General features: G+C 36.0%; 2 protein-coding genes across 2 annotated transcripts in view; both read right to left on the reverse strand.

The window, feature by feature from the left end:
• Nucleotides 1-19,455, reverse strand: part of LOC127875047 (uncharacterized) — a 101,908-nt gene that overhangs the window by 58,824 nt on the left and 23,629 nt on the right. Inside the window, exon 5 of the mRNA XM_052419855.1 lies at nucleotides 13,996-15,837. Within this exon, the coding sequence (XP_052275815.1) occupies nucleotides 13,996-15,837 (1,842 nt within the window). The remainder of the gene's footprint in view (nucleotides 1-13,995; nucleotides 15,838-19,455) is intronic.
• The window catches only part of LOC127872739 (uncharacterized), a 167,859-nt gene continuing 157,316 nt past the window's right edge, over nucleotides 8,913-19,455 (reverse strand). Inside the window, exon 6 of the transcript XR_008045766.1 lies at nucleotides 8,913-8,998. The gene's annotated coding sequence lies outside the window, so the exon portion shown is untranslated. The remainder of the gene's footprint in view (nucleotides 8,999-19,455) is intronic.

Here is a 19,455-nt window from a genome sequence, read left to right on the forward strand (position 1 = left end):
AGTACCCCGGTACTCATAGCGTTGTTCTCGTGAGAATGTGTTTGCATTTGTCTGCATTTGGCACTCCGGATCTAGAGTATTCATCAACAGCCACGCACTTTGTTTTCCAGTTACTCATAATATATCAATTGTAATATTTAATAACGGAATTAAAACAGTTACATTTATCCAAATCACATCAAATACAGTCAAATGCTTGATCTTCACACTTTTGTAATTTGTGGTTCGCAAAAAAATAAAGTTTTATAACGTATTTGTTTGTTTTAAAGAATGAGCAAAACATGGTTGCTTACAAAAGAGATTCTCCTATGCCGATTGCGAAATGTATTCAACATTTCGATTCTGATTGAAAATTGCCGTACAGTTCAGTCCGTGGCGCGTTATAACTTTTGCCAAGTGTGGTTATTTACTGCAATTTCGTTAACATTCAGTCTATATCATGGTGGGTCGAGATATTACAACCGATAAACTCTGCAATTAATCAACACGTAACAAAGTAGTGTTTTTTTTTACTTAAACAATTTCAACGACGATGAAGCTGAACATGCGATGTATTTTAAAGTAATTTAATTGGATTTTGGAGAAAAAACAACTCATATTACGGATAACAAATTTTATAGTTACATTACAAACTATACCTTAAGTTTTGTCATAAAGTAATGGGTCAATGAAGTAAACACTTTAACATTGTTGCAATTAATTGTAGATAGGCCCTACTAGTAAACCAGGTATGCGTTAATACACATACCTGAGTAAACCTAGTTAAAAACAAACAAAAACATATACATAAATAAGTTTGTATTTCTGTGCAGAATCTATTTTAATAAGATATTGATCACACATAGTTATATTTTACCTTCATTGTTACCCTTTCTCGTCGAATAACATTTGATTTACAGCACCGACACGAGTACATCCGACGCTAAGCATGCCAGTGAGGCACTCGACATGGGAATGGGCACCACTTGAAATTACTCCAGAGATCACATATCACATTATAGCACGAGTGAAAATGAGGTAACACGTGACAGTGCAGCATACAAGCACGAGAATGAACGCCGACGGCGAGATATCGACGGATTTTGGTGAGGATTCTTCATCCGTGCACGACGACATCACGCGGCTATCTGAACGGACGGATCAAGGATACGCAGACTGTCGATGATTATGACGCTGATGATGAGTACCTTACATTCAATAGCACAGATATGGATTATCACGCGGCTATCTGAACGGACGGATCAAGGATACGCAGACTGTCGATGATTATGACGCTGCTGATGAGTACCTTACATTCAATAGCACTGATATGGATTATCACGCGGCTATCTGAACGGACGGACCAAGGATACGCAGACTGTCGATGATTATGACGCTGATGATGAGTACCTTACATTCAATAGCACAGATATGGATTATCACGCGGCTATCTGAACGGACGGGTCAAGGATACGCAGACTGTCGATGATTATGACGCTGATGATGAGTACCTTACATTCAATAGCACAGATATGGATTATCACGCGGCTATCTGAACGGACGGACCAAGGATACGCAGACTGTCGATGATTATGACGCTGATGATGAGTACCTTTCATTCAATAGCACAGATATGGATTATCACGCGGCTATCTGAACGGACGGATCAAGGATACGCAGACTGTCGATGATTATGATGCTGATGATGAGTACCTTACATTCAATAGCACAAATATGGATTATCACGCGGCTATCTGAACGGACGGACCAAGGATACGCAGACTGTAGATGATTATGACGCTGATGATGAGTACCTTACATTCAATAGCACAGATATGGATTATCACGCGGCTATCTGAACGGACGGACCAAGGATACGCAGACTGTTGATGATTATGACGCTGATGATGAGTACCTTACATTCAATAGCACATATATCGATTATCACGCGGCTATCTGAACGGACGGACCAAGGATACGCAGACTGTCGATGATGTTGACGCTGCTGATGAGTACCTTACATTCAATAGCACAGATATGGATTATCACGCGGCTATCTGAACGGACGGACCAAGGATACGCAGACTGTCAATGATTATGACGCTGATGATGAGTACCTTTCATTCAATAGCACAGATATGGATTATCACGCGGCTATCTGAACGGACGGATCAAGGATACGCAGACTGTCGATGATTATGACGCTGATGATGAAAACCTTACATTCAACAGCACAGATATGGATTATCACGCGGCTATCTGAACGGACGGATCAAGGATACGCAGACTGTCGATGATTATGACGCTGATGAGTACCTTACATTCAATAGCACAGATATGGATTATCACGCGGCTATCTGAACGGACGGATCAAGGATACGCAGACTGTCAATGATTATGACGCTGATGATGAGTACCTTTCATTCAATAGCACAGATATGGATTATCACGCGGCTATCTGAACGGACGGATCAAGGATACGCAGACTGTCGATGATTATGACGCTGATGACGAGTACCTTACATTCAATAGCACAGATATGGATTATCACGCTGCTATCTGAACGGACGGACCAAGGATACGCAGACTGTCAATGATTATGACGCTGATGATGAGTACCTTTCATTCAATAGCACAGATATGGATTATCACGCGGCTATCTGAACGGACGGATCAAGGATACGCAGACTGTCGATGATTATGACGCTGATGACGAGTACCTTTCATTCAATAGCACAGATATGGATTATCACGCGGCTATCTGAACGGACGGATCAAGGATACGCAGACTGTTGATGATTTTGACGCTGATGATGAGAACCTTACATTCAAAAGCACCTATAGTGGTTATCAGGAACCGGCATATAATGAAAAGAAGTACTAACCTATATAAACCACTATTGATGTGCACGTGCTTTATAAATCGGCGCGTTAACGTGTGTGTTGATTTATCTTACGTATTAAGACAGCTATCAAAATAAGGAATATAATATATATGATAATAAATATTTCTCATTGATTGACGCCAGTATAACCATATTCAATTTGTTAACAAATGAAAGCAAACGAGACGCCGTTTGTTACCATCGATGGATCCGCGTATTTTGCCAAGGTACGTACTCGAGATGTCAATTCTATTGAAGCAGTCCCGATGATATACATACTCAAAGGGACGCCGACGAGACTGGAAACACCCCCGGACACCCGATATGCTGTGAGAAGTTGGATGTGCTCGGAGAAGTTGCCGATATATTTCGATGAATTTCGGTAGGGTAAGTAAATCCAGTTCTATAATTGTTTAAAGGCATTTTTGAATTAAAATATGTTTTGGTGTATGCAAAGGAGGAATTACCATGTTTGTTAGAAAACTCTTGGTTATTAATATTCAGGATTTATTGAAATATGGCTATTTAAAGTCGACGATGCAGGGATTTGTCCCATATTTAGCATTTTATTTACAAATTTCTTTAAAGGTATGCCTTATTTGTATCTTTTTTATTGTTTGAAAATCATTGTAAATGTAAAGCAATTGATTTATACAGGTAAAAATATACGTCCGGTAGGCAATCTTAACATTTATAATAATATTTTCTGCCTATAGTTCTAATTATGGGTAGACTTTCATAAATGTGAACTAAATTTGGATCTATTATACATGACTTCAAGTTGACAGCTTTGCAAACATCTCCGACAATGCACGCGTGCAAATGTTGGTTTCTTTTCGTTCTTTTTTGGTAATTATATATGCAAAATGTAAACATTTATTTTTAAAACCCAATCCGCGCCTCCTCTTTATGTGTATGTGTATAGATAACACGCATTTTTATCTGATGAAGCCCCAAGCCTTGATGGAAGATATTCAGCAAGATTCCAACATCTCACAGCATATCGGGTTTCCGGGGGTGGGAAAGCCGTTCTTTGTTAACTAACGGAGTTCCCTGTGCCTTTTGAAGTAAATACGTGCGTCCTGTACTAAGATATAATTGAATCGCGTTCTGAGAAAAAACTGGGCATAATGCATGTGCGTAAAGTGTCGTCCCATATTAGCCTGTGCAGTCCGCACAGGCTAATCATGGACGGCACTTTCCGCCTAAACTTGATTTTCGGTAAGGAGGGACTTCCTTGAAACTAAAAATACCATTAAAGCGGAAAGTGCTCAGGCTAATCTGGGATAACACTTTACGCACATGCATTAAGCCCAGTTTTCTCATCACGAGCCTCAATTTATCATAAAAAATCATGCAAAAACAATGTTTTCTACAATTATTCTTGTTGTGTTTTTTTAATTTGACGTTGTCCAAAGTGTCGTTATATTCGACTTATCAGTTTTTCCTCACAAATCAGTATGCAGATAAACCACTACACTACTGTAATAATTAAGGCTAGTATTCCATCTATCCGCATCCATATCCGCATCCGTATCCGCAAAATCATAACACGGACGCTATATTCCATTTATCCGCATCCGTCGAACGTATCTTTTTTTTGTATATGGATAAAACTAAAAAGTATAATTGCGTTAATTATTATGAAGGGCAAGCGTGAATTTAAGTATATATAAGGTTCAATTATCGGTCTGTCTGTAAAAGAATTGAAATGATAAATACCTGAAACATCTTCTTTTAGTGCTTTGGCTATGCTTTTCCAAACATTTGACGTAAAATCAGAGTCCCGATATGCAGAACTGCGTCGGTTGTATAATCCCGGGTATTTTTTTTACGAATTCGATAGTTTTCAGTTGTTTTTTGAGATGACAGCTACTCTCATCGTTCTAAATGCCGTCCGTATCTTGTCCGCATCCGCATTAGAATACTCACTTGAGCGTTCTTTTGCGGACGCCTTTTGCGCGTGCGGATATACGGATGCGGATGAATGGAATAAGCGCAGTGCAATTCAATTTGTACTATTTTTTGCGGATGCGGATGCGGATACGGACAGATGGAACACCAGCCTAAAGTATTCTGTTTAGTTTCAGTCGTCTGACTCACGATAAGTGCATGATGTCCTGGGATTAAATTTAATAGACGCCTAATTCGCTTTGGCGCCAAATAATCGACGTTGGACTAAAACAAGCTTACACGAAACGGACGGGTGTGTATAGCCACGCGATGCATTCTTCGCGTGTATTTTCCTAAACTGATAACAAAATTGTAATGCAAGTCACAGGAATGACACGTGGGTGACTCTCATTCAAAGCTATCCATATCGTTTCGGACCGCTCAAAATGAAGTAATGTGTGTATATAATTTAAAATGAAAGCTAAAAAAATTCAATTTGAGTGTGTAGCATCGGATAGTGGTTCCTATATTGATATATTCGTCGCCATGAAACATTGAATTAATGAAATAAAACTATGCGTTGCTTTGATTTTTCTATTCAGGTTTCGTCAAAGGCACAACATAAAAACCTTGGATAAAATTTGTTCTTCGACACGATGAAAATGGAAAGAAAATGATTGATTTGTCTACCTTATACATGAGCCGTGCTTTGTGAAAAGAGTGACTAAAGGGGCCTTTTCACAGATTTTGGCATACTTTGAAGTTTGTCATTAAATGCTTTATATTGATAAATGTAAACATTGGATCCAAGAAGCTCCAGTAAAAAATCAAGAATAAAATTTAATTTTTTTTATAAAAGTTAACCTCAGCAGGGCTCGAACAAGTGATCCCTGGAGTCCTGGAGTAAAAACGAATTAGACCGGTCGGCCATCCTGCCAAGTTTGTATGACGGACGTGTTTTATACTTTATATAAGCAATCTTCGAAGTTTCACAAAATTAAACGACAACAACAGAACTCTCAAAATTATTCAATCTTTTCGCGTTGCTTTATAATTTTTTAGGTTTTTAAATCGTCAAAAGATGCACATAATGAATATATTAGATCATGGGAAATGTTCAGTTTTACTTTTTCCTCACAAATATCATAACTAAAACGGAACTGTGCGAATCTGAAACAACTTGTTTCAATTTTGTCAATTTGCCAAAACGTGAAAAGGTCCCTTTAATGCATGTGCGTAAAGTGTCGCCCCATATAAGACTGAGAAATCTGCAGTGAAAAGGCCCCTTTAATGCATGTGCGTAAAGTGTCGCCCCATATACGCCTGAGCAATCTGCAGAGGCTTATCACGGACGACATATTCCGCCTTAACACGATAATTGCTAAGAAGAGACTGTCTGTGAACGAAAAATATCGTACAAGCGGAAAGTGTCGTCCGTAATAAGCCTGTGCAAACTGCACTGGCTAATCAGAGACGACACATTAAGCACATACATTAAACCCCATTTTCACAGAGCACTGTCAAAATGTTCAAAACAGTATCAGAAGTGCAGCAATTTGTTGTCAGGGGAAAATAAGTCCTTGCCCCTCGGGTGAAAGCGGACACGCTCAAGTGATACATTGATTAATAAAGAGTAAATTATCAATAAAAATTTAATTTTCTACTTACCACAATAACTGTAAATATGTTCATATTGGTTTAAAACTGACCAAGCCAATGATATTATTCGTTGCAAAATAGCTATTTTTTTCATTATACCTCAATTTCAAAATGTGTTATGTTTCTTACATCAGGTAGTGGTCCTAATCAAAGTTTGTTTAATAAATTCCTCTGATTTTAAAATTGACAAAGCAACAAAAATTAATATATATAAGCAACATAACTTAAAAATTACTTTCTGCTCCCAAAACCAAACCACAGGTGACCGATTCAGGGTCATATTGCATCTTTTTCCAGCAAAGCGGTTCTTTGGTTGTGTCGTTATCACACCACCATATGATCTGAATACTGAGTTAATATTTATTTTTGTGTCATTTTTGTAATATGAAGCCTACATGACAGACATTGAAATGATATGCAACGTAACGATTAAACCAACATAAACATATCAAGGTTTGTCACAGTAACACTGTTTCACCAGTATATCTCGATAATTCTTTGACCTAATATCATGCCTATTGTTATTGTGGTTACGCACGATAAAGGGGATATGCCTATGAATTTTGCGTGCATCAGATTAAAGATCAAGGTCAAGGTCAAAGAGTAGTTTAACAGGATATTTGTGTTGGCACTGTTCTTTGTGAAATATTTGTCCTACAATCATACATATTAGTATAGTGTTTACACAGCAGTAAAAAAAGACGCAAATGGATTTTTAGGTCACAAGGTAAAAGGAAGGGTCTCATGAGCTGGTATCCAAAAAACTGGTTACTTCAATAACTCTAGAGAACAATTTCAACCAGCAATCATTGTAATTGACATGCCGATGACTTGATTGAGACGACGCTTATAAATCTTGCAAAGGGATGTAGTTGCACATAGGTGGAAAGATTGATGTTATAAGGTCAAAGTTCAATATCAGTTTAGTAAGTTTCCACACACTATCTAGTTAATTCTAAGGATTATATGTATTAATATGCTGGTTGTTTTCATCTCTCATGTTCCGTACTCCAACACTTTCGTCTTTACATCGTCATCTTCATTATTATAATGGTATTAATAATGTTCATAATCATCATCAGCAGCAGAAGCAGAATAATAATCATCATGTATTGCTTTCTATCATCCTATTGGTAATGATTGTGACAAAAACAATACAACAATGTTATAAACCGAATAACAACGAGTTCAATGTAAACATTTTATTCTCGCAATCCAAACTAACAAGTGAATATGTACGAAGAATGTCATAGTAAAAAAATGCAATCGTTAAATGGAACCATCAATCAAATGCTGTTTAGCTTAACCCATTATGTCTAGTGTCTAGAAAAAAGGCCTTGTCAGACAGCGTAGACCCAGATGAGACGCCGCACGATGCGGCGTCTCATCAGGATCTGCGCTGATTTCTTAAAGGAATTTCTTTTAGAAATATTCTAAATATAGAAATAAATATACAAGACATCCCTATTTTTGGAAATAAATTGATCCAATTTAGATGGATGGAAGAGTCAACTAGGCATTAATGGGTTAAAAATGCAACCATTATATGGCACCATCAATTAACTGCTGTTTAGTTTAATGATATTTATTACGAAAAAGTACACGCCGATAACAAAACGTGTATTCGTATTTGCTAAAGAACCAGCATTTGAGCCGCGTTCTGAGAACACTGGGCTTAATGCATGTGCGTAAAGTGTCGTCCTAGATTAGCCTGTGTTGAATAAACAGGCTAATCAGGGACAACAGTTTCCGCGCTTTTATGGTATTTTTAGTTTCAAGGAGGTCCTTACTGATAATAATAAGTTAAGGCGGAAAGTGTCGTCCCTGATTAGCCTGTGCTGACTGCACAGGCTAATCTGGGATTCGACATAACGCAATGCATTAAGCCCAGTTTTCTCAGAACAAGGCTCATTGTTACTAAGTGTCGATAAATTGACGTGGTTTTCCCAACAAAGAATATGACTTGTTCACATGAATCAGTTTCCTTCTGGACAGCAAAATGGTATTTGAAAGTGAATAAATCTGTACGTTAGTTTATTACTCGTTTTCCTTTTTCTGAACATTTATTGTTGTTATTTATCAAACGTTTTATTCCTTAAAAACAACTATTGAGATCGTAATTTCTCAATAGAAACCCATTTAAGGAGTTAACACATCACACTTCGTCCACAATAACTAACAAAACATTAAAGTGTATATATACAATAGTATAATAGTATAGATATATATTTATAATGAAATTCGTAATAAAAAAATAAAAATGTGAATTTTAGGCGACATAACAACATTAAATAGTTTAGAAACATTGTAGTGTTTTAAAATAAAGTAGGGCTGTATGAGAAATAAAAGTATGTATCTTCTTTATTTTGTTAAATTTAGCAAAGTTACATTATAGTAATAATGTATCTTGGTACTGATAAAATATACAAATAACAAGCACTGTGAATACGGTTCAAATTAACAGATAGTATTACATGATGACTTATTACACGAAGTGAGGTGTGTTTTCTATAACCAAACACGTAGCCTTATTGTTTGTTATTTTGCAATATATATTGATTGATTTTTCTTTAAAAGTAGATCTAGAGAATGTTCGAAACGTGCACATACATTTCGCGCTATTAACCCATTTAAGCCTAGTGGACTCTCCCATCCTTCTAAATTGGATCAATTTATTTCCAAAATAAGGGATGTCTAGTATATTTATTTCTATATGTAGAATATTTCTAACAGAAATTCCTTTAAGCAAACAGCGAAGACCTGATGAGACGCCGCATCATGCGGTGTCTCATCTGTGTCTACGCTTTTTGCCAAGGCCTTTTTTTCTAGACGCTAGGCATAAATGGGTTAAACGTGAACTAAAAACAATGCATACATTGAATAGTTCATGCAAAGATGTTAAACATTGTAAAACGACAAGTATTTAATAAAATATGTTTACAATAACAATGACAAGAAAAGAAAATTGTATACAAATATAACGATCTATGTATGCTATCCAAGTGGGAGATATTATTATTTGCACAAACCTTTCCAGACATTAACATAGAACTGTTAATAGTAAAATCATGTGTTGCAACCGTATTGATTGCTTACCCCTGATGTCGAGGCTGGAGTAATCAGAAGTCGCATTGATATTCGATGTATGATTTCATCATGCAGCCATTTAACGAACTCTGTATATAGCTTATCTTCAAAGTTATCACCGTTTTGTTTATCGTCATCGATATTACCATTGCTACGTGCAGACCAGCAAGTAGCAAGCAGACCAGTATCGTTTACGCCCCACGTGTCATAAGCACCTGTCCGGTCTAATATTCGGAATCGATTCACTGCAACATTCTCCAGCGTCTCCAGCTCCTGTACGATGGGAATGTACTCCTCCGGTGCGATTTGCTGTATGCCGTAATCATTTCTATTATAATAGGCATAAGTTGACATCGCACAGCCGAATTCAAGCCTACTATCAATTGTCTGAGTACATGCGCGCAGTGTGGCCATAAGTTCACGTAATTGAGATGGAAGCAATTTGTCAAAGTAAATATTTAAATACTTCAATGATGGAGGTGGCTGTATGACGATATATTTAACCAACTGCATTGTTAGCGTTTCCAGCTGTGTGAGCGATGATAGTGACTGGGAAAACAGCTCCCCATGTTCCACCTGCACACCGAGACAACTTCCCAGACTGAGACTCTTGATATTGAGACTATGCAGAGCCTCCCACAGACGGGGACTGTTTTGTTCAATGACCATTTCTAATGTATTGTTTAACACCTTCATATCAGCCGTTGTATCTGTATCAGATCCTCGTACACCCGATGTTATACTACAGTATTCCAGACTACACGTAACCTTATGATCGAGTGTCAGCAGAGAGCTGAGCAGACCGTGTAGAACTCGAGAGGATATTGTAACTTCCACCAAGCGAATCAGTTCTATGCAGGGTATTGCTGGTAGAGGGTCTGCACTGTTTAGAACAATCCAGACCAGATGTTTTGACATGGGCAAACAAGACGAATCTGAAATAATACTGGAATGCATGACACATTCAAACGAGCATACTGTTATATGAATACATGCATTTTTAAATGAAAATATTCAAATTGCAATATTATTCGTGCTTAATGAAAAACGTCAAGATTTTGATCAATTGATCATAATTTATTAATATTTGATACATAAATTAGTTATTATTTGAAATGAAATACATGTGAAGGTCATTGGGAGACAACCACAACACAATTTTACTGAATTCCTCGCAACGGTTATCTTCGTTATATGTTTCAATTTTACCACTGCCATCAAAAGTAGAATGTGTCACTCTGTTGTTTTATTTAATGCATTTTTTAAATATGTGCTTAATGGAATAATGTTAAGTTATGGGTAATCAAATTTTGAAAGTAGATGTATACAATAACCTAAACCCTAAATAACCGTAGCAACCTAAATAATAATAATAATAATAATAATAATAATAATAATAATAATAATCATCATCATCATCATCATCATCATCATCATCATCATCATCATCATCATCATCATCATCATCATCATCATCATCGTCATCGTCATCGTCATCGTCAACGTCGTCGTCGTCATCGTCATCTTCATCATCATCATCATCATCATCATCATCATCATCATCATCATCATCATCATCATCATCATCATCATCACCATCATCATCATCACCACCACCACAACCACCACCCCCACCACCACCATCTTCTTCTTCTTCTTTGTCGTGTTCTTTATCATTTTCATCATCTTTATCATATTCATCCTTTTCATCATCGTTGTATTTTTATTCGTCATCATCATCATCGTCATCATAATTAGCGTCATCACCAACAGCAACATCATTATAATAATCAACAAAATGATCGTCGTATTTGATTATTGAAAATTTAAATGTTTATTTAACATAAGTTTTATCATGTATCCGTGAACAAAATGTCATTAACATCCGTTGTACAAGCAGCACAATCAATAAAATGTTTTTAACCAGGGACAAGTGTTTTACATGGTAGCCTGTGCTTCAATGTGCATGCGGCATATAGATCTTGTTTTGTATTTATTATAAGACGACGAAATACGAAATACATTCTCAAAAAAGATTGTTAAACACAGATCTGTGTATAATTAGACTCAGAGGTTACCATAACTTCATATAAATTATTCCCCTTGTAATATGTTCCGGTTAAACACATGCATTTTTTTGTGAAAAATTAAATAATGTCAGTTCCTACTTCAGTTAAATAACACTTATCGTGTTTGCAAATGCATATTTTAAATTAACATATACTTGTTTATGTTTACAGTCGGCTCTTTTTCTGTTCAAACCTATTTCTTTAGGTGGAATGCATCGCTAGTCTAAGGATTATTTAAACATAATAATAAATCGTTTGACGGACTTTATATTCACTACGACAGTCGAAATATGATAGATCCTCCGAGGAGACTTCGACAACGATATTCAAGCCAAGCAAGTTAAAGCAAACAAAAGTACTTATCAAAACAAAAATGGTACCATATTCCATAAAAATTCGCATAAATGGGACTGAATTAGAATCGTTAAAATTGACAAGACATTTGTTTGATTTGTATTGCATATGCTTAATTTCTAAGTATAACTCTATCAATCTTTAATAGTTACTCATTATACGGTTCGTAAACAATACTCGTTTATTGTTTGATTGTAATAGTGTAAACAGAATAGTAAACTAATTTTTAAAACAAAATAATCCATCGTTAAAATTGTTTTACATAACGCAGAAAGTAGAAACGAACCAGAACATAAATTGATACAATATATATATTTATTTACGATTCATGCATATTTTTACAGCATTTCACATAGTCATTATTTATGAACAAAGTTATGTTCATTTGATTCTGTCGATTAAACACATTTAATTGACGCAATTGTTGTTCAATTCCTACGCGTCAGAACTCTAAATCGTCCCTAATCGACTGATAAACAACGCTTTATTGAACAGTGTTGTTCCAACAGAACGATTATTTAAATATCGTTCGGCATAATGCTTTCAATTCCCCGTATGAACTTTTCATAAACTCATGTTATTTATTTCACCGATGAACAACGATAAAGAAAACAATATATAAAAAAATGTTATTCAAATTTCTTTTGAAATGAGTTCCATTTAATATATTTTCTTTTCTTTAATGGCGTGAATTGCGAATGTCAGCGAAGAATATACACTTTTATTATATACCTGCTTTATGTTCCCAAAAATATAAGTTGTATCAATCGGTAAAATACAACTGCACAGATATAATTCCCGTATTATGCTACCCGCTAGTTTTCCAATCCCGTATTGCCATACTAGCCGGGCTACGTTTAATGACGTCACTTTGAATGCAGAAAATTATAAGAGCATTCTTGGTTAATTATGAACGCTTAAACTCATTTTGTTTAACAAAAATGATTGAAAGTTGTACGTAATAAAAGGAATATTACGCAAGTCAATTGTTACAAGTGTTTGTATCAGTCTCGTGGCTTGCGCTATTTCGTATCACACTCGAGGCTCGCGTGAGATACGTCATCACACAAGTCACTTGACTGATACAAACACATGGAACAATTGACCTGCGTAATATTCTGCATGAATTCCAGATACCGCACTGTTTCTGTATTTGTCAGTGGAATAAGAAGAGCATTTTGAATACAACCAGATAGTTTTATATGGCATAAGTTATTTCATTTATATTCGATACGGACACAATAAAATACTACGCCCACCGTCGTTAACCAAATATCCGTTAAAGATCATAAGCCCATTACTAGGAACATGCACACAGACGAGAAACTGTTACAAAATAGTAAACATGTATACAAAATTTAATGTCGAAAACCATACAATAGGTGTCTGAGCTACTGGCGGTCCATTCATTAGCGAGATTCGCTAACGGGTAAAACAACTATATTTTACTACCGGCGCAAGGGTCTGTGTTTAGAGGTATGTGCATGATTCAATTAAGTGTTGATTTTTAAGAAGAAATGTCTAACTATTTTAGATGTTAGACAAGTTCCGTATACAAACTTATGTCTTCTCTAGAATAGATGCAGTGTATATTCCAAGCAGTTTAAAACACAACTAGCATGCACAGTTTATCTTTTTCGAATACATGCTGTTTGAAATCGTTAAGTGGTTGACAAAAACTATCTATAGTGATTTCCTTTCAAAAGCATACACAATATTAACAACTGTAACGGAATATCAAAGGCATAAATTAAAATGTAATCATAAGACTGTTTTTGCATTTTAAGAGGATGTATGCTCAAGTGCAAACTGTGATACTTAACACAGTTTAAGGCAATACATATAATGCGAAACATTAAAGTGTGTTCTAAACATATATCGAGAAGGCGCACTCGCTTTTTAGGGAAATATGTTTTATATCTCATTCGTCTTTTTACTGCATGAAGAAGTATTCAATAAGGTGATACATTTTAATAATAATTCATTTTACCAGACTGTAAACAATACTTTTATTGCGGAATGTACACAACGAATACACATTATATAGAAATAAGTTATTGTTTATTTACCTTTAAACCATATGTCTTTCCCCAATAGTCTTAACGATTTCAGCTTGCTACACGATGACAGGTCAAACTCATAATGAGATGCAGACTCGCCTCGTTCATAGGAACTCTGACTCTCTCTTATGGTTAGGTCCAATGACAGAATATTTGACGTGTTTTGTATCCAGATGTTGTGGACGTCTCCTATTTCGGTGACCGCTATGTTGAAATAAAAGTGACTGAGTATGAAGTTACTGTCATAATGTTTATTCGCAACAGCTTCTCTGAATCCTGATAGTATGATGCTTGGAAACTCACGATTACGCGAATCAACATCGCGCTCATTCATCATGCCGGATAGCTTTTTCGCAGCTGATATTTGCAGTCCACAAAGGAATATAAACACCTGTGAAATGTCCATGTATGCATCCTTGTAACGGTTGAGATAACCGGATATGATGTCATCAATCTGATGGGTGTTGCAGGCGATATAATAAGCAGCGAGGAATTCCTGTATGCTCTTATGGCTGAAGGAATATGAAGGAGATGATCGCAATGCAGACGCCTTTCGTGTTGCCGATAAAATACCGGATTTGAATGCAAACTCCTTATGTTCTTCATCTAATCCAAATCGCTCTAAATCTGTATCGCTAAACACTAGTGAACTTTCTCTGGCATTTGAAAACAGCAAATGGAATGCCGCTTTAGCAAGACGATCAACGTTTTTAATATTTGGCCGTATGTGTTCAGTGTCTTTAAAGCATTGGACGGGTGGCGATTGGAATTTTCTTTGTTCCTTGTTTGCCTTCTTAAGAAGACTTTCCAGAAAGAGACTGTATATTTCACACATGGAGCCGTTCATTTCAGTCCCTGCAACCCATGAGAGCACTATCAATTGCAATAGCATTGGTGAAATCAGAAGCTTTTTCAAGTCATTTTTCATTATGTATGATTCAAATTCTGATTGTTTTTTGTCCAACACCATGCTATCTTTACAATCATCTATACAGCCAAGCAGTCTTCTGCTAAACTCGAAAGGCTTGTTAACTCCTTCCAGTTGTAGCAGTATGTCAATCTTCGCGTCAGGTATCATCGCTTCTGTCAATTTCCAAGGTCGAGTTGTTATCAACACATCACACTGACTGTGAGATGCAGCCAATACCGGTAGGCTGCGACCTTCGTTGCAGGTCCACTCATCTAGACCATCCAGTAATACCAAGCAGCGTTCACGTTCCATGATCTCATTCAGTAGTCGGTATGCATTTTCGCGTCTATCCTTATCGCCGTAAATTGAGTCAATTATTTGTTTTTTAAGCATCTCTAAAATATTTAACTCGTTGACTGAATCCCTTAGAGTGACATGGAAAACGAACGTGTACACTTTCAGGGTCGTTAAATCTTCAAAGACATCAGATGGTCTCAATCGTGCATTAGCATCGGCAGTGTAAGTTTCGTCCTTCTGTTTACCATATGCTTGACTAGTTATACAACACCAGTTTCTAACTAATATGGCGAGAAACGTGGATTTGCCAGACCCCGCCTCGTCCGTCTGTTTACGTGATGCTTTACTATTTATACAACACCAGTCTCTAACTAATATGGCGAGAAACGTGGATTTGCCAGACCCTGCCTCGCCTTGAATGAACATTTTTCGGTTGTATTCACCATCCTTTAAAAGAACGTTGTTGTATTTCGTAATCGTTGTATCAGTTTTCTTGAAGGCCCCCTTGACTTTTTCCATCAGCTGTAATTTGGGTGGCATGTAAATATCATCTACCCTAGCGTGAACACCGTCATGCAATGGCGAGGTTGTGATGGTACTAAGTGTGTTGTCGTAATGTTTAATCATCATATCTAATAGAATTTCTGAAAACAAACAGACGCATTGATTAAAAACTATTCCACAATTAATAATACAACGAGTGGCAGAATTCGGTATGTAAATCATCGTTGAAATATTAATGTATCTATTCGATATACATGACGTAAGGATATTTTGTATGACTTTTTATCTTATAGGGAACATAAGCAATTACTTCTTCAAAATACTAGTTGTTTGTGCTGTATTATGGATAATCTGTATATATTCTTATATTACGCAGTAATTTTAACCTTTAAATGTACGTTCGTGTTATGCGATGTTCAACGACCTATGTTGTTTGGTTGTATATATATTTGCACATCGATTCCTTCATTTTTTAAATCACATGGTGTGTGTTGATTATTAAGGCCTAACTAAGGTCTCAAAAATACTGATCCTTATGGGTGCCTACAGTTGATATCTAATTTATTATTGTTTATACAGTTCAGATTTGAGTAGAAGCCTAACCGATGTAACGCTCAGTTATTACCAGCATTGATACTTTCATAATGAATATGATTGTAAGCATTCCATAATACAGTTCCAGAATCCCGCGCCTATATAAGAAGCTCAAACCGGTTTAAAGGGGACAGTCATTAATATAAGTATGAAATTGCCATATTTAATAAAACATTCAAATCGACCTAATGATTTCCCCCAACATGTACCGCCCATCAACCGCCCATCAACAATGGTTAATTGGAATAAATAACAACTGTTCATATTCCCTTGTATATATTGTTTTATTTTTGGGGGAATTTTTAAATAATGCGATTGTTATGATTATTTAGATAACATTTTTTTCTTTTTTTAACCATTTAATTTCGATTATTATATTAGTTGTTCAACAATGAAAGCTTCGATGAGGAAACATGTATTGCCAACCTATTTCTAAAATCTCCTGGATAAAACACCATTGTAGTTCAACCTCTTACTAAGACATACTCATATGAGCATGCAATATAGCATTTATTTCCATAAAACACCGTCACACCGTTTGGACCTGACAATACGCAATTGTAACTTTATTATAAAAACTACAAATTAAGTTTATTGTTGCAATCCTGTGAAAAAAGCAAATGACAATAACTATCACAAAACAATCTGACTGATAAGACGTATGGCACACACACACACTAAAGAAATACAGCAAGGCTCAACGTGGGTATTAGCTCTCGTGATTTCGCGCGGAAACGTAGTACCGAACCGACGGAAAGATAGGCTAACACATTGTATTCAAGACTGAATGTATTAACTGCATTAGGGAAATATATAGTTCGATTAAAAATCGGACAGACGGGAAAAATATCATTTAAGTGCAGCATAGCACAAATCCACGCGTAATTTAGAGAGGATAAACATTTCTCATTTAGTGATTCTCGGACCGTTCGCAAAAGTTAACGTCGCGGAAATAACACATAGTTATGGTAAGTATTCCTAGGCATTTTCAAAAGAATACAAAATGATCAAAATTTCAATAAAACCTTTTTGGAACAAACTATGCAGAGTTCTTACGGAAAATTAGTTTCAACAATTTATTTCAAATCGCGTGTACTTATGTATTATTCCAGTCGTACGAATTTGTGATATGATAGGTCGCAGTGTACAGCATGATTTACCGTTACACGTTGAATGGGCCAATCAGGTTTCGATTAAGCGCCTCGTAAACTTTTAAGAAAAGAACGTATATACGTGTGCAATGGCTATCTGATAATTTAACGTCGTATTAGATTTCCCCAAAATAAATATAGTATACGATTATATCTTTCTTCGGTGGTGTTCCGAGTAAAAATTAATACTTTCATTTTTAAAAGATTTGTCCAAAGTTAGCGATTATGATTGTATAGATATGTCAGTGTGTGTATTTTTATTTATAGAGTTATCATGATTGATGATCTCGTTTCCACGACTATCAGACCGAATATAATATGCCCACTGCTAACCGAAACTTCATATTATGTTTCCGTAAATTATGGTTATTTATTTATGACAAGCCGACGTAACCCAACTAATGCTTTTAAAATTGCTTATTTTCTCCTACTTATTTCTAATAAAAAGCAAACACTCCCTCAAATCATTCTACCTTGATTCCTTGACAATATCTTTATATAAACATGCAACAAAGTATGCGACTTTATAATCTTCTCCTTCAGTGATCATACGCGCATGCGGTATATTTTGTTAGCCTTTTAGATTGTTTTTATAAAAAAAAACTTTTTACTTCGTAAAGAGTTTATATACCAAAATGTTACATGAACATTTATATTAGGTATTATATGTCAATGTGCATAATCTCGTATCATAAAACAATTTCAATAATAAGACCAGTTTAACCTGACAAGAGGTCATCATCGTGAAATCATGCCGAACAATGGCATTGCGCCAATACATTTGTTTGTTTGCAAATCATTATGATCCATGTCCGGATTAAATTTCACAGTGGCATTCGGTCGAAGTGTAAAAAACGACCTGTAGTAACGTGGCATATTAAGCTTGTGGGTGGTTTTTGTTCATATCTAAAAGCATGAAGTAAGAACGTTTCTAACACGAATCTTACATTAAAACACATCCGTAATAGCTCACACCGAACACACTGAGAACTGAGTAGAAATTAATGACGTACGCGGCAGTTTAGTTTTACGCAAATTTGTTTTGACTGTAACACCGGTTGCGCAATCAGTGTATGCTTTTTCGGATATTCGAATAAAAACGGGATGCATATTCAATAAGGGCATGATGACAATAAATAAGTACTATTAAGTTTAGAAAATTGATAAACAATGTGCAGCCCCTAAATAACACAGTTAGAATCGACACTCATTCCTGCGACTATTAAAAATCCTTTTTATCGCGTTTTTGTAATGTCCCGTAATCGTTCATAGTTCATAGACGACACATAGTTACTAACAATGTTCATTACTCTTTAATTACCGGAATGTAGCCTATCATTCGATATCTCGTCATGCGCGAATTGCCAAGATGACGACTTTTACATTAACTCCCATTTTCTCGTGCCGCGCATGGAACAAGTCGGTCCCTCTCTATTTATGTTAATTTCTCTGCATAATACAGGATAAAATATTCAACAACACCATGTTTCAGTTTCTAGTCCAATTTAATGTCTAACATACTTAATATTTTCGGTTATACAAATACAGTCTGATAGCTACATGATCGTATCTTTCTCGATCCGTACACCTCCAAGTCTAAATGCTAACTGTGTTGTTTCCCTCTAACATCTGACCCGTGAAACTCAGTTATGAATCCCATTGGTCAGTGTTCTATACGTGCTTGTTCCTCATTGGCTGAATTTCAACCTACTGGAGGGGTCACTATTCAAGTATGCACACGTTATTGAGCGTTGTGGTACAAATAATAAATAATGCAAATACAGCCTAAGGCTTATGTCAACAGCGTTGTAACCCCTTTGTTGTTAATGCATACTCGCTACTGATATACTTGTCAATAATTCGTACATAAAGAAAACCCAAATATTTCACCCAATTTCTCATCATTATTTGACAGTAACAACAATCAAGAATCTCATTACGGAAAACATATAATACTTCCTTATAACTGAAAATGTTTGTGTCGCAAGAACGACTTGTTTAAAATGGATAGCT

This window comes from Dreissena polymorpha, chromosome 3 (genome assembly GCF_020536995.1).
Source record: "Dreissena polymorpha isolate Duluth1 chromosome 3, UMN_Dpol_1.0, whole genome shotgun sequence".
NCBI classification, from domain to species: Eukaryota; Metazoa; Mollusca; class Bivalvia; order Myida; family Dreissenidae; genus Dreissena; species Dreissena polymorpha.